This window comes from Aptenodytes patagonicus, chromosome 4 (assembly GCF_965638725.1).
Source record: "Aptenodytes patagonicus chromosome 4, bAptPat1.pri.cur, whole genome shotgun sequence".
Taxonomy (NCBI): Eukaryota; Metazoa; Chordata; class Aves; order Sphenisciformes; family Spheniscidae; genus Aptenodytes; species Aptenodytes patagonicus.
The window spans coordinates 12,446,935-12,460,831 of record NC_134952.1 but is presented as its reverse complement, the minus strand read 5'-3'; the positions used below and the strand labels follow the sequence as shown (position 1 = coordinate 12,460,831).

The 13,897-nt window shown below is 38.0% G+C and overlaps 1 protein-coding gene across 4 annotated transcripts in view; it reads left to right on the top strand.

Annotated features, from left to right (window-relative positions):
* SORCS2 (sortilin related VPS10 domain containing receptor 2) overlaps positions 1–13,897 on the top strand; it is a 636,731-nt gene that overhangs the window by 496,733 nt on the left and 126,101 nt on the right. For all 4 annotated transcript variants that reach the window (XM_076335889.1, XM_076335888.1, XM_076335891.1 and 1 more), the window contains exon 4: positions 9,305–9,469. In XM_076335889.1, coding sequence (XP_076192004.1) covers positions 9,305–9,469 — 165 coding nt within the window. The remainder of the gene's footprint in view (positions 1–9,304; positions 9,470–13,897) is intronic.

Sequence of the window (13,897 nt, the reverse complement as noted above, 5' to 3'; positions counted from 1 at the left end):
TGCCCCTAATTTTTACCAATCTAGCAAATGAGCAAAAGAACATTGTTTCTAATTCTGTCTTGGTTTTGGTGACGTGCAGCCTTTTCTCTCTCATATATATGAGAATATGTACAGAATTGCCTAAGGTTTAGTAATCATAGCATTCAACTGGGAAGATACCAAGACTTGTTCCTGCAACGACATGTGTGAGTGCTCTAACAACTGATCCACAAAGTCAGTGTCTCTGTCCCAACAAATATTTTTCTATCTATGTGCATAAGGTGTAACAGTCCTGGAGGGAATACCCTCTCCCCCTAATTCCCTCATGGGCCTTAGGAATCATGCTGGTAAATCTTCTGATGGAAGTTTTCAGCAATACATTTCAGTTATGGCAAAACGATGCTTTTCAATAGGAAAAAAAAAAGTTTTATACATCATCTTTCAGAAGCTCAAATCAACACCCATCCCAAGTACACCTGGAGAAAACTAGCACAATGAGTGCCAGGTATGTGCATTTACTAAAACCCTGCCTCAATATAAAATGGGTACTTTACAACTGCAAAAATCTAAGCCCTGATGGAGAAAGGTTTATTATCTGCAGCGCTGCTAGAATCAGGCACAGCAGTACTGTATGCTTCCGAATATAAAAGCTCTATTCTTCAGTGAAGTCCTTTTTCTATTAATGAGATTCACCCTAATGGGACCAAAAATTACTTTAAAAGACATTTCCTTTCTGCTTTTCAAGGGCTTTTTTACAGTCCATTTGGACTGGATATCAAAGATAAGGGGAAATATTTCAATAGCAAGAGCTTTTATAATTGAGCTTTGTAGCCTACATAATGGAGATATGGCCAAATTCAAGTGAAAAATAATTACTGTTTTTCCAGGGCTTGCTTCTGCTGCTCTGCCTCCCTTTCTTCTCCCCTTTCCATTTTCCCCTTCAAAACCACATAATCAGTTGTGCCTTACATATGAAAGACTTGCTCAACACAGCTCTTTCCTCCAGGTTTGTATTTTCCCCTGTGGTCTAGGAGAGAAGAGCTGTTCAATCTTTAACTACCCGCAGACCTCCATTAAGGAGAGCGCCTGCAGTTCTCAAGGAAGCAGGTGCTTCCTGAAGGGTAAGGACTTTAACATCTCACTTCGTAGTGCCAGCTACCCCTTTAGAAATGGGAACAGACAAATTCAAAATACAGTGTGAGACACATCTGAGAGACTTTGTAGATGATGCTAAGATGGGCATGATGTTTATTGTTTTCCACTCTTAAGGAACCTCTCCCAATCCCTAGAGCCTTTCAAAGCTCTCCGTGATTTCAGCCAGCTGCTTCAGTAACTTTGGATGCAGCCCATCTGGTTGCATGAACCTGTGTGTATTTGCAGATGTGTGCACGCACACACACACACCCAGGTTTGGAAAATGCTACTTATTCTTTATGATTTATAACAGAGTTGTTAAGTACATTGATCTCCATAAGAAGTGCTCTATAAAATTGGGAGAGAGGGAAATAGAGGTGCTTGAAGTTGATGCCTCAACTGGTGTTAGGGATATCTTGGGAACATTATGGGATGGCCTTTGGCTGTGAGAACACCAGGAACCTGTTGAGTATTTGGGATTGGAGGGGACAACTTGTGCAAAGTGAGATTCCCCAGAGTAATGTTTTGAGAGCTCCCTCTTCCAGTCTTCCCAGAAAATTCTTATGCAGCCTTATAGTAGAACTGAGTTTCATAATAAAAGACCAAAAGGCACACTTGTAATATTATTAAGGCAGATGAGTGTTTTACCTATTACACAAGATGATGAGGTCCTGATCAATCCCATATGACTGATATTTTTAACCACCACAACTGCCTTTCTTTCCTTCGTATTTTCTCCCCATCCACTACTTACCGTCCATGTCATTTCTCTTTGAGCTTAGTGCAGTTTTTGCTGCCGACAAATCAATGGCTGGTGACTAGGAACTGTTTGACCTGTTTCTGCATTAAATTAGATCAACACACATATGCAGTCATTTGTTGTGCATCCGTTATCCAATGTGGGAAGCATTGTTTTGTATATTTGCTCTGTGATGTCTTCAGGCAGAAAATATTTGCAGGTTTATTGGAGGTCTGCAAAATAACTTCTTAAATTAGATTAGTCTGTGAATGCCCAGGCTAAAAAGATCAGTGTGTGCCTGTCTGGGAAATACTAATGTTTGTGGAGATGTTGGTGAGAAAGAGTGAAACTTGCCCATTTCTGCTGTGCAATCCAACTCCCTTTTTTTTCCTCCAAGTCATGCAAAATGTCCTTATTTTATGGACAATATGAAACCTGGTTAGGGAACATTCCCCTGCTGTGACAAGAATTGACGCTATGCCTCCCCCAGTGCTGTTCCCCACTCAAACTGCTGATTTTGAGCACACTGGGGAAGACTATCTGATTTAGTTCCTGGTATACTGGAGTGCTTAGTTCTAAATGAAACCATTTGCATATGTAAAGATATCAATATGATGATCAACCCACAAAATATCTCAACATTAAGTTTTGCTCTTTTTAGATGTACGAACTGTACAAAGGGTACATTAAATGATCACTTTTGCTGAAGAATTAGCAATAGCCAGGCTAACATTGGACCTTGCATGAAGACCAAAGGACACGTCTGTTTTCACTTTAAACAGAGACAAAAAAGTAGTATCTGTAACAAATAGTATTAGGTTCCTTTATGTCAACCTTAGGTACCTAATAAAGCTTCTGTTCCTCTCAGTGCAAGTTCAGCCTATGCCAAGAGATCCACTGGATATATTAAAGATATTCCTTAGTAATTAACTACTTGCTCATAACAGTACCAACGTAATTTGCAGAAGATAAAGGACTGTCTATGAAGATGTTGAGTACTGTTACTCCTCTCCCTCTGCTGTGGCCTTTGGCATATTCACACCTCTCTCAGTACATTGCAGGAATACCAGATTTGCTTAATATGTGCCAGATTTTTAGAATTCTTGGGCTGACAGCACGAGTTACTGCTCTGAAATGTTTTCGAACAGAACATTCTTTATGAAAATTTGGCCTGCCACACTAGTCAAGTGGCAACAATTTTTTTGTTTCAGCAGGTTATAGATGGATGAGGTTTGTTCCCATGGAGGGAAGTGGTAATGATCAGCTTGCTTATCCTACCCGGAACTTCTCTAAATAAGACGACTGAAGAATTGAGCTGTAATTGGTATCCCCTAGAGAATTGGCATAATCAGCATCTTTGAGGTGTTCAGTTATAGAGATCAGGCAGATTTAGATATATACTGGTTGCCAACAAGTGCAGCAGGGCAGGATTTTTCAGGCTGGTCATCGACATCAGTCAGAACTTTTGTAGCTGTTTCTCTGTGGGCATTCATTATTATGATATGTAACCACCCTTAAGCTTGTTTCCACTACAGTGGATGCCCTAGAGAAAAGCCAACTATTTCAAAACTATTTCCTTTTATGATCAGGTTATATCATTTCAGGCTTGCCTAGTTGCAGTGTGAGCCGGTTGTTCTCCATCCAGTTGCTCTGAACGCATTTTTCTGTTAAGGTGCTAACTCTGATATTCATTCCCTCTTCAGCATGTCTCATGTGTTACCAACTGCTCCAGTTGGTAACCAGCTCATTTTAAGATCCTAACCTCTTAATATTCACTCCACTTCCTGAAGTGCTTAATATGTTGCTGGTACTAGATAAATAATATTACCGCTTCAGTTGTGATATTCCAAATGATTAATGAGCTGACCACAACATAGGGGAGACGAAACTGTAATACATGCTTTCCAATAGCCCCACGAGGATTGCTTCATATGGCCTTTGATTGTGTCCTGAGATTATGTGATCAGTGTAGCGGATATTTCTCGGGAGCCATCCTTAACATTCCCACCTTCCTTTCCCTTATGGCTGTTCTCATAGAGACTAGTTGCTGTTTTGAAATGCATCTGTGTGACAGCTTGAAAGGCACTCTTCAAGAGCAAGTAAATACAAATTCTAGAGGGAGCTGTGAATGCTTACTGTGAAAAGTAATATACTGTTCTGGGATGTATCTACATTCATGTGTATATATATTCCATCAATGTGCATTTACGCAATTCAGTTGCACACACAAGCTGATTTTCTAGCTCGTTAGTTTTCAGTGATTCATTAGTGATTAGATTCACTAATAACTAACATTTGTGAAGATTGATTTTTAGGTGCAACTTCCAGGGAAAATCTACAAGATTAAACTGCTATCTGGAAGGCATTTTATTTTACTCTCTGCTTGGAATTACCCTGGGTTGTTTCTTTAGATATTGGTTTTACCACTGTGAGAGTAAAGGGACTATATTTCACTCTGCAGCTTTGCCACTCTTGAGTTATCAGGTCTTTCATACCATCCAAGATAAAAATCATAGCCCTTGGCAGTCCACTTTGTGTGTTTTATGAATGCCATCTGAGAAGCAACATCTCATTTACAATTGGGACCAGCAGCTAGAGTAATTTCTGTATCAGCCAAGCATATCTAATAACACATAAATAATGTAAATTGTAAAAACAAGAAAAATAGATGAGTTAGTTCCTTAATCTGAAAAATGTTGAGGGTGTGACTGCAGTGCTGTAAAGCGCTATGAATACTGCCCCGAGATTGGCAGGACTGCTACAAAGAATATTTATCTTCAGAACTCATGTAGGCACGCAGGTTTATGCGATGGTATCATTAGGAGTTTGGTGCTGCCTTGTGCCCAGCAGTCTTGTCTCCAGTTTAGCTGAGAACCTTCATTTAGGCATTAACATTACATGCTCTTAATGGAAATTAATTGACCTTAGTGGGCATGGCTCATAAGTTTGCATCATTAAGGTTTTTGCTGGAGTCAGTCCAGCACTCTTTAGGATTGAATCCCCATAGCCAGATCCTCTGTGAAAAATGGGAGTTCAGTCTACTGGAGGGGACTGAAGAGGTGTAGGTGGTTCCTGGGCATGCCTGGCCTCTCAGTGCATGGCTGCTGTGTGCTTAAATGAAGAGTTTCCGTATTTTGATTTCTCACTTAGCCCGAAGGAGGTTTTTGGTCAGTTTAGAGTGCTCAGGAATATGAGGTGTCTTGATTTCTGACCATCTGCAGGATTATAGAATTAAAAAGTGGTGTGTCTCATCTCTCTCACCACTTACTGCAGAAATCTCCTGTGGCAAGCCAGATGCTGTGAGTCTAGAAATTTCTTTGTGACTGACATTTTGACGTTTTATTTTTTCCTATTTTAATACTAGAGAAACAGAAAGGAAAATAAAAGCTAGAATTAAAACTAAGATCAGTTGCTGAAGCTGAAAGAGACAGCACAAATGTAATATGTTAGAAGATTGCCTTGTTTTAGAGAAAGTGCTGATTAAGATCAAATGTATCTTGAGTTTACATTTTGATTGGATCTAAACTGAGGGGAGGGGGGGTTGTATTTCAGACACAGTGCAAATGATGCATGTTAATATCCTGTGTTTATTGCCACTTGAAATTACAGCATAGCTTTGAATTGCTGCCAAATCTACAGTTAAGACTCCCTAGTAATCACTATGATTATTCCGAGTGTTCACTGTAATAGTGGAAGAAGTATGACATGCAAGCTACTGTAGCCTAAGCTGTCAGAGTATTTTTATCCTTTGGGGCTCAGCTTGTGATTCCACCCAGTAGAGGGAATAGTTAGACATGCACATTGGCCAATGAATCCTGAAAGAGAGATTAAATAAATGGATTTAATTATGTTATTTTCAGATTTATTTGGCTTTTATATTACCTCCTGCCTCGCTAACTTTTCCTGAAATGAGGAAAAGCGTAGCTTTTTTTTATTTTTGGAATGCTTTATTTTATTAGAAATCTTTTCTGCTTTCCTCCTTGTTGATCCATACCATATCCTATTTCTACTCATTTTCTTTACAATCTATGTGATAGATAGTCATCTCCTTGAAATATTCTTTTACCTCCACTTAACTATTGGAAGTTGTAGATTTACGTCTGATCTGAATGTATACACATGTGTTATTGTGGTTTATTTAGCTGATGGGAGATTAAGAAGTGAGGTCAGGGATAAACAGCATAATATAAAGCTACAATGTACTAAAAAAAAAAATTAGAAGAGTCTCACATGAGGGAAAAATGCTCTGTAAAAAGTTTAAAAGACGCTTAAGTGAAATTTAGATGTGATTAAAATCTGTTCTGGTTTTTGGATACACGATTATTCAAGCAAGTAGTTGTTTATTTTGAGTTAAAACCCTCAGCGATCACTGCTAGTCAGCTCTCCAGATAGAATGTCCCAGTTGCATCCCTTCATCAGTTGCTAGCAGGAAGGTTTTGCTATTTGTTCCACTTGCAAAGTAAATAAAACTTGTTATGGAAAGCTTTTAATGTGGGTACAATATTTACTCTGGAATATTTTCCTCAATAAGTAGTGTTAGCCAGCAGGCAAGTCTGAGCATCCAGTGTGCTAGCTGTGGGAAGAAAATCTGTATGCCTGGCATGTAATGATCAGTTTAAACTATTGAAATATAAATCAGAACACTGAGTGAAATTCCAAAATATTTTGTTAAATGAATTATGATGTGTGTGTGGATAAAAGTATAGTTAGGGACTCTGCCATATATGCTTAGATGTCTACAATCTATTTTTCTGATGGATTTAACTCTGAAAGATACGTAATATTTTTGAAGGACAGCATTAGCAAATATCACAGCGTGTTTGCGTTTTTCTTTTGACTTCAGTTTCTAGAATGGTGTTCTCTGCAAGCTGCCCTTGGGTCCTCATTATGAAACTTAGATGTGCCTATACTCAGGGTTCTTTAACAATGAAAACCACCCCCAAACTGATAAACCTAATTCCTTTATTATTTTGAAGTCAGTATTTTGGTATTTTTGGAAGCATAAGATTTATTGGGCCAGAAAGAGAAAGCAAGACAATAGTGCTGTAGTCCAGAGATTACTGTTCTGTACAAGTGCAGTTTATGCCTTTTCTGGAGTATATGCCATACTGATTTCTTGTCTTAGTTGTATTCATTTTTAAAAACACTAACAGGAGAGAATGAAGATAATATTATTTACAGAAAGTGTTGTTTGGACTAGAAGACTGTATCCAAAGATACTAAGCTTTCTATACAGAATTACTGCTGTACTGCTTCTAGTGATACAGCATGGAAGGACATGTACGCACTGCAAGCTAAGCATGGGTGTCAGGACCAGCCTTGTGCATGTGTTAAAATGCGAGGACGTGCCTGGACACAAGCTTCAGCAGGAATTGTGGAGCTCGCACTGCAGCCTTGCTTGTGGAGTTTACTTTAGCCCAGGACCGGGTCCTTCCTTCTGTGATCTGGTCAGGAACCAGCAGGATTGAGTGCTATGTAGCTCACTCAGCATGCAGATAGTTTGAATTTATTTATTTCCAAGAAAAACTAGATGTTTTGAGCCTGACTTGCAGATGGTAGTGTGGTAAAGAAAGTACACATCTCTGTGTTGGGCATAAACGCTTCTTCACTCCACCTTGCGATGCAAGCAAAGGGACAGGGCAGCACATGACAGCACATTCAATTTTAGGTTGGTGTTGTGCCCTCTGCAGAAAACTTGCCAAATGAGTTCAAAGACAAGAGTCTTTGAATGCTATCTAGGCCACCAGCAGCATACTTGGAGTGTGTAGAGTAATAAATTAAGCAGATACTGTTTGAAGAGTTTACCAAGAGACAGGAAGCCATTGGATACAGTAGGAATAAGCGATGGCATTTGTGAAGGTATCATTTATGGAGGCTTTCCAATAAAAATGAGACAGTTTCCTACTCTTGGGTAAAGTATATAATTAAAAAAAATACAAGATCATAGCAAGGTTATGGGCTATTATCTCGCTTTTCTTACTGACCTAGTCATACAGCTAATAGAAGTAGGTTTGGCTTAATACATGCTTTAGTGTGGGGTTTCAGCGGTGGACCATGGACCCTGAAGTATGTGCAGTCGTCTCTCTTGTTCAGCAATGTACTTTGATATGTGCCCCATTTTAGGTATATAAAAGCTATGCAGAAATTAGTGCAACTGTGTATGTGCTTCAAGTACAAGTGCGCATGCTTAAGTAACCTGTCAAAGTAGAGCATCTACAGATATTGTATTTATAGTTTTTCCCCCAAGACCAATAGCAGTAAAAGTCCAGCTGTCATATCTGTGTAATTCATTAGAAATTTCAAATTTTTAACTTCAGCTTTACTCTAAAAAAGTGACTACATAAAAATTGTACTGTTTTGTCTAATGTATTTCCTTCTCTGTATTCACATTATTGTAATTCTGTTTGCATAACTCATTGCCATTTATCTCTGTAAGCAATTTACAGTCACTGTATCACAGTGATCAGGATTCTGTGATGTCTTCTGCATTATTTGCTGAATATTCTAAATACATTTTGAATTCAGCATTTATTTTTTTTTAATTGTTTTTGAAGTGTGAGCCAAATAGAGCCCAGCTGGGCTTTGAAAATCCATGGGGTTTTTGTAAGCTATCAGTTAATAAAGGCACCTTTTTGAATGCAAACTGGGCCTGTTTGATCTGGAAGGACAATAGAAATGGGTCCTCACACTGGCATTTTTAGAACCATGCTATACCATGCAGGCCAACTGCAAAAGCTGAAGAAGTTGAAGAGTGAAATTCTGATTAGATTATGTGGGGAGTTTCTTTGTTGCTGAAAGCCTGACATGAAGTTCACACAAGGAGACAGCTCAAGCTATTACTATGTTTGAGTCAAGGTATTACCTGGACCTGAGAAGGAACTGCAAATAATTGATTGGTATATTTTTCTGCATCAAAGTGAATTGCTGTTTTATCCAAAATGTGTCAGCAGGAGGAAACAATGGGGAGATGTTATAAACTAGTTCTTTCTCCTGGGTCATTCTTCTGATATAACAGTGACTATTTTTACATTTAGTATTTATAAAGGCAGCCTCTTTAGATAAAGTGATGTATTTATATGAACATGTTAAATGAGTCATTACCAGTATTAATTCTTTTTTGGTTAGTCTGAAGATTTTCTCATGTGTGGGCTCATGAACCTTGCACGAAGACCAAAATCCAAGGTAGTCATTTTGTGTAGAGATGAGGGGTGTGGTCAATTTGGTGTGATTTGCAAGAGACGTTATAGACTTTAACATTCACAGATTTGGTCAGGGAAGATTAATAGGATCTTGCAGTCCTTATCTCTTAGATGCTTTTGAGTTTCTTGTCCATAAAATTTTGATAGGTAAGGTATGTACAAAATCTGACATTTACACAAGAAAAATAAGGGTGTGTTGTCTGTTATAGAGAAAACAGTCTTCTGAATATATGTTGTCGGTTTTGTCTTTCAGATAATTCTTGTAAGTTCTTCCCATAATGACCGTGACCAAAGCCTTTTCATAAGCACGGATGAAGGAGCCACTTTCCAGAAACAACCCATTACTTTCTTTGTGGAAACTCTCCTTTTTCACCCGAAAGAAGAAGATAAAGTACTTGCTTATACCAAGGAAGGCAAGGTAAAACTTGAAGATATTGCATTTGTTTGAAATTTAGGAATTACTTTGTTAAGGAGATATAAAACAGTTATTATACGCTGATTAGTGTTGGGTTTTATGAAATATCAGTTGCCCAGAAGGGAACCATATTCGTTTTTTGAGAGGCTTATTTAAGTATTTATTGTATTCATGTCCAAATCTTTGCTTTTACAGTAATTTCAATCCTGGCATTTTCAGTTGATATGGATATTGGTAATATTTATCCTCCTGTACAATATAGTTAAATACTACCTCTGGAATGTGCTCCTTCCTAGAAAGTGACCATAAGCAATTGCTCTGTAATTTATAGTGTAGTAGAAAGTTAACGAAGCTGAAATAGTGCCTCCAAAGGCCATTCATGGGATGTAAAATAAAGTAATATAAAATAAACTGCACAGCAGTTTAAATAAACTGTACAGCAGAAGAAGATTTGGGGAATCACTGAATCTGTAGAAATGTAGAATAATTCTCCCTCGCATTATGTATTTATACCACTTTCAGATTCAGGAGTTGTATCGTGGTTTGTAAATTTTGACCATCTTTCAGATTTCTTACGGTTAATTTATAAAGTCATTTTTCTGGATGGGTTAGGCTAAACACTGATGAGTGAGCACGCAGTCTGTAAGTGTGTAGTTCACCTCTTTTTCACAGTGCCAAAATTGTAGCTGTAAAGTCACTGTGATTCTGGTCCCAGTAGTGGTCTTGACTCACCTCCATCGTTACTCCTGTTATAAGCTGAAATTAGATAAACTCGAGTCCATTTTAATTCTTGTCAGACTTCACAGAAGGTTTATATTTAGGTGGTGAGAGTAGTCAGAGCAAGTTTTTCATGCTGCAACCAAATACTGCACTGATTTCAGTGATGTTATATCAAGTCGTCATCCTTTGGGATATTTTCTGGGACATATAAATTAATAGCTGATCCCAAAACAATTCATGTTTACAGGCACTTGCAAATAAGGATAGAACTAGAATAAAAATATAACAAACCAAACTCAGTCACAAATTACATGAAATATTTTACTTAGCAGCTTCAATTTGAAATCCTAACACAATTACAAATGTGTTGAATGCATGTTATGTAAACAAAAGACTTCAGGGAAGCCTGAAGTTATGAAAAGCCTGTTTTATGAAAAAGCTCTTTTTTCACTTTGACTTTTGTTTCTGATGATAGATATAATTCCTGAATTTTGTATAGTTAGAAGATCAAATGTCTTGAAAAACTAAATGGCAGAAACGTTTAAGTGTATTGAAGAAGTTGACCAGCCACAACAAGCGGGTAGAAATATTTGCCAGGAAAGAGAAGGGGGCAGGAGCACCAAGTGAAGCATTTGCTTTGTGTTTTGATGAATTATGTGTGATAGGGAGATTTTCAGGCAATTGATACTTGGATCATCTTCCAAATGGGGTGATGCTATTATCTGCCACATTTAAAAAGTGACTGGACAAAAAAACCTACATAATATTCAGTAAAGAATAGCTCTGCATTAGTAGCAGGAAGGGTTAGACAATCTGATAGACTTTTCTCAGGCTTTCAATATGACATCATAAAGGCTTACTGGACAAGGCCTACATCTTTATCTAAGATGTGTAGGAATGAAGGATGCCTTTGACTATAACTGGGTCAGTAACCTGCTTAAATTTTGTACGAGTTCTGATATATTTGGCCTGGCAGGGATATGAAGATGAAGTTATGCTGGCAAAGGAGGAGCTGAAAATGAAAATTGCAACTTGACATAAAAAGAGGTTACTTGTACTAAAATCAATGGTCTTGAGAGATAGTGTTGATCTGAATTTGGCCTAGGGAGATGGTATACTCTAGGCTTTTGAGTTAAGTAACTTTATCTTCACTGAAAGAAAGTAGTATCAGGATGTAACACAGTCTAAAACTCAGGAGAAGCCGTTACCTCCTGTAACTCAAATAATTTCTTAAAAAGGCAGTTTTGAGAATACAAGGAATACAGGATCACGTCCTTCGTAAATAGCAATCAGGCTTCTCTGTCTACTGGAGCATCACGGCCTTTCTCACACCTTCTGATTTGATTTAGAGCTTATTTTATATTGCAAAATATGCATTGTTCTTTCATTCAGAGCCCTAGATTCTGTTTAAATAAAGCTCTAGCCTCTAGCTGACACTAGAAATGAATGCAAATCCAGTCAATGTGGTTGGATTAAGCCATTTACTGCCTCAAATCTATACTTTCTTTTTCTGGCTACCTCAGTTACAATGAATAATAATCAGCTGTTGACTGAGTCTATATATAAATGCTTCTGGATTTTTTTAAAACTCAACAGGGATGCAGTAGATTTTAATTGTTCATTTGGAAACTGAAAAGATTAAAAAATGGCAAAACTGAGAAAAACATTTTCAATTTTTAAAAAAAGTGATTCCACACATTTATTACACGGGTGGCAATTAACAGAATTATAACATCTATTAGATGTGTTTGCTGAAGCCAGAGATTTTAGCTGTCCACTAATATAACTGTTTTCACGTCATATCTAATATAATTTAGTAGCTTTATCATATCTACCTGTTAAAAAACAAAACACATATGGGTCATTTTTTTAATCAAAGGAAGTTGAGTGTATGCATTAGTTAGTTACACTTTTTTTTTTATTTGTATCAAATAGTGCATCAGTTAAAAATTCCTCTCAGTTTGAATGTGCCTTATTAGTCCTACTTCACTCTCCCTTGCAGTAAGATTGCAAGGGCTTCCCCCTACAGTAAACCAAACCATTCATAAGCTCCCAGACTTCAGTCTTAAATGTATGTGAGGGGAGGTATTTTGGGTTTGGTGGTGGAGGTTTGGGTTTGATTTGGTCTCTTTTGGCCCCTACTGCACAGGCATCACTGTTCTAATGGCAGGAATCTTCTCTCATTTTCTTCTGAAATTCATCCATGACAAAATTATATCCCTTTGTTCATGTGCCAGTGTTGTCCCTTATCCTAAATAGCTCTTTTCCCTCTTGCCAGGAACCTCTGAATTCTTGGCTGTCTTTGCTGCTTGGACACTAGGGTTAGGGCAGTGTCTTAAATGATCATCTCTTCCAGATTTATATCAGTCTACTGAGGCAGGTAACTAGCTGAGCAGGGTCCACCCTTTTAGAAAGATGGTCAAACCAATGGTTATCTTTTCTGTAATGCCTGTGGTGACAAATGTTTGAAGAAGCAGCTTAGGTTCTCCATCCTGCACAGTCTAGCCCATTCAAAGCCACATCCCTCCCTTCCAGGAGGTTGCTCTAAGCTATATGCTATAAAATACACTGGTTGCAGCAAACCCTAACCCACATAATAAAACTAAGATCAGAAAGTTAGCAGGGAAATCGGGAGCCTGGCTCTGCAGCCTCATCATTAAAGTATTTAGATCTGAGGTTGAAGACTTTTTGATCCCTGATCATTTCTGTCTATGCGTTGACTGCGTGAATACTAAAGTAAGCAATCTGAGTCCTGACTGTACGTTCTTACCTGAACTGTGGTCTACCTGCTTTAATTGAGCATGCAGTGGAACAAAGCCCAGTCATTGTGAAGTGCAGAGTAACTGGGAAATACTGTTTTATCTCTAATTCAAATTTTAGTAAATTTACCCATAGAGTTTATGCTGAGATAAGTTACCTCAGCTTTTACATATTAATATTGCCAGTTTTCTGTAGTAAAACATAATATGTAATCGGGGGGAGGGGGGTGTTGGTGTTTCATTTGTCATTGAACCTGTCATTTTAAACCAAAAACATTTCTTACTAGTCCTCATAAGACACTTTCCCCCAGAACAATCAGCAACTGAACTGGTGACTTATTCCCACATCAGAGAAGAACAGTTTTACTTGCCTTTTTTTCCCTATTAGACATATTAGGAGAAAAGTCATCATATGTAAATTGGATCAAATAAGAAATGCATACAGACAGCAGGGGGCTTTAAATCTGTTTTTTTAGAAGTTCGATAGATATTTCCTGTTTTAACTAGAGGAAACACATTATGAAGGCAAATGCTGAAGGAGGGGGATTTTTGAATAGCTATTTTATATCCCACTTTATTCTAGGGAAAACAGCTTTCATCTGCACTCTTGATATCCATCCATCTTATTAGCATTTGCTTTTATACCAGGGGGGAACTGTTCAGAGGGAAGGTGGAGCTGGAGTCCTTCTCCTCCAGGCCATCTTTTGCCTCTCTGTTGAGTGACCATTTCTCACGGGTCACAGATTGGTATCCATGAAGCCAGCCCTTAAGTGCATCTCTCCTCATCAAATCTCTTAAGCATTTCTCTAATATCTTTTGGTCCTATTTTAGCAGAGTTTTAAATCCATTAACTTCCTGGCAGAAGTATTTTTGATGGAATTAAGGCTTGAAGCATAAAGGGAACATTTGTGCTTGTTTGGTCAATGAATGGGAAGAAGGAGAAGAAAAGTGT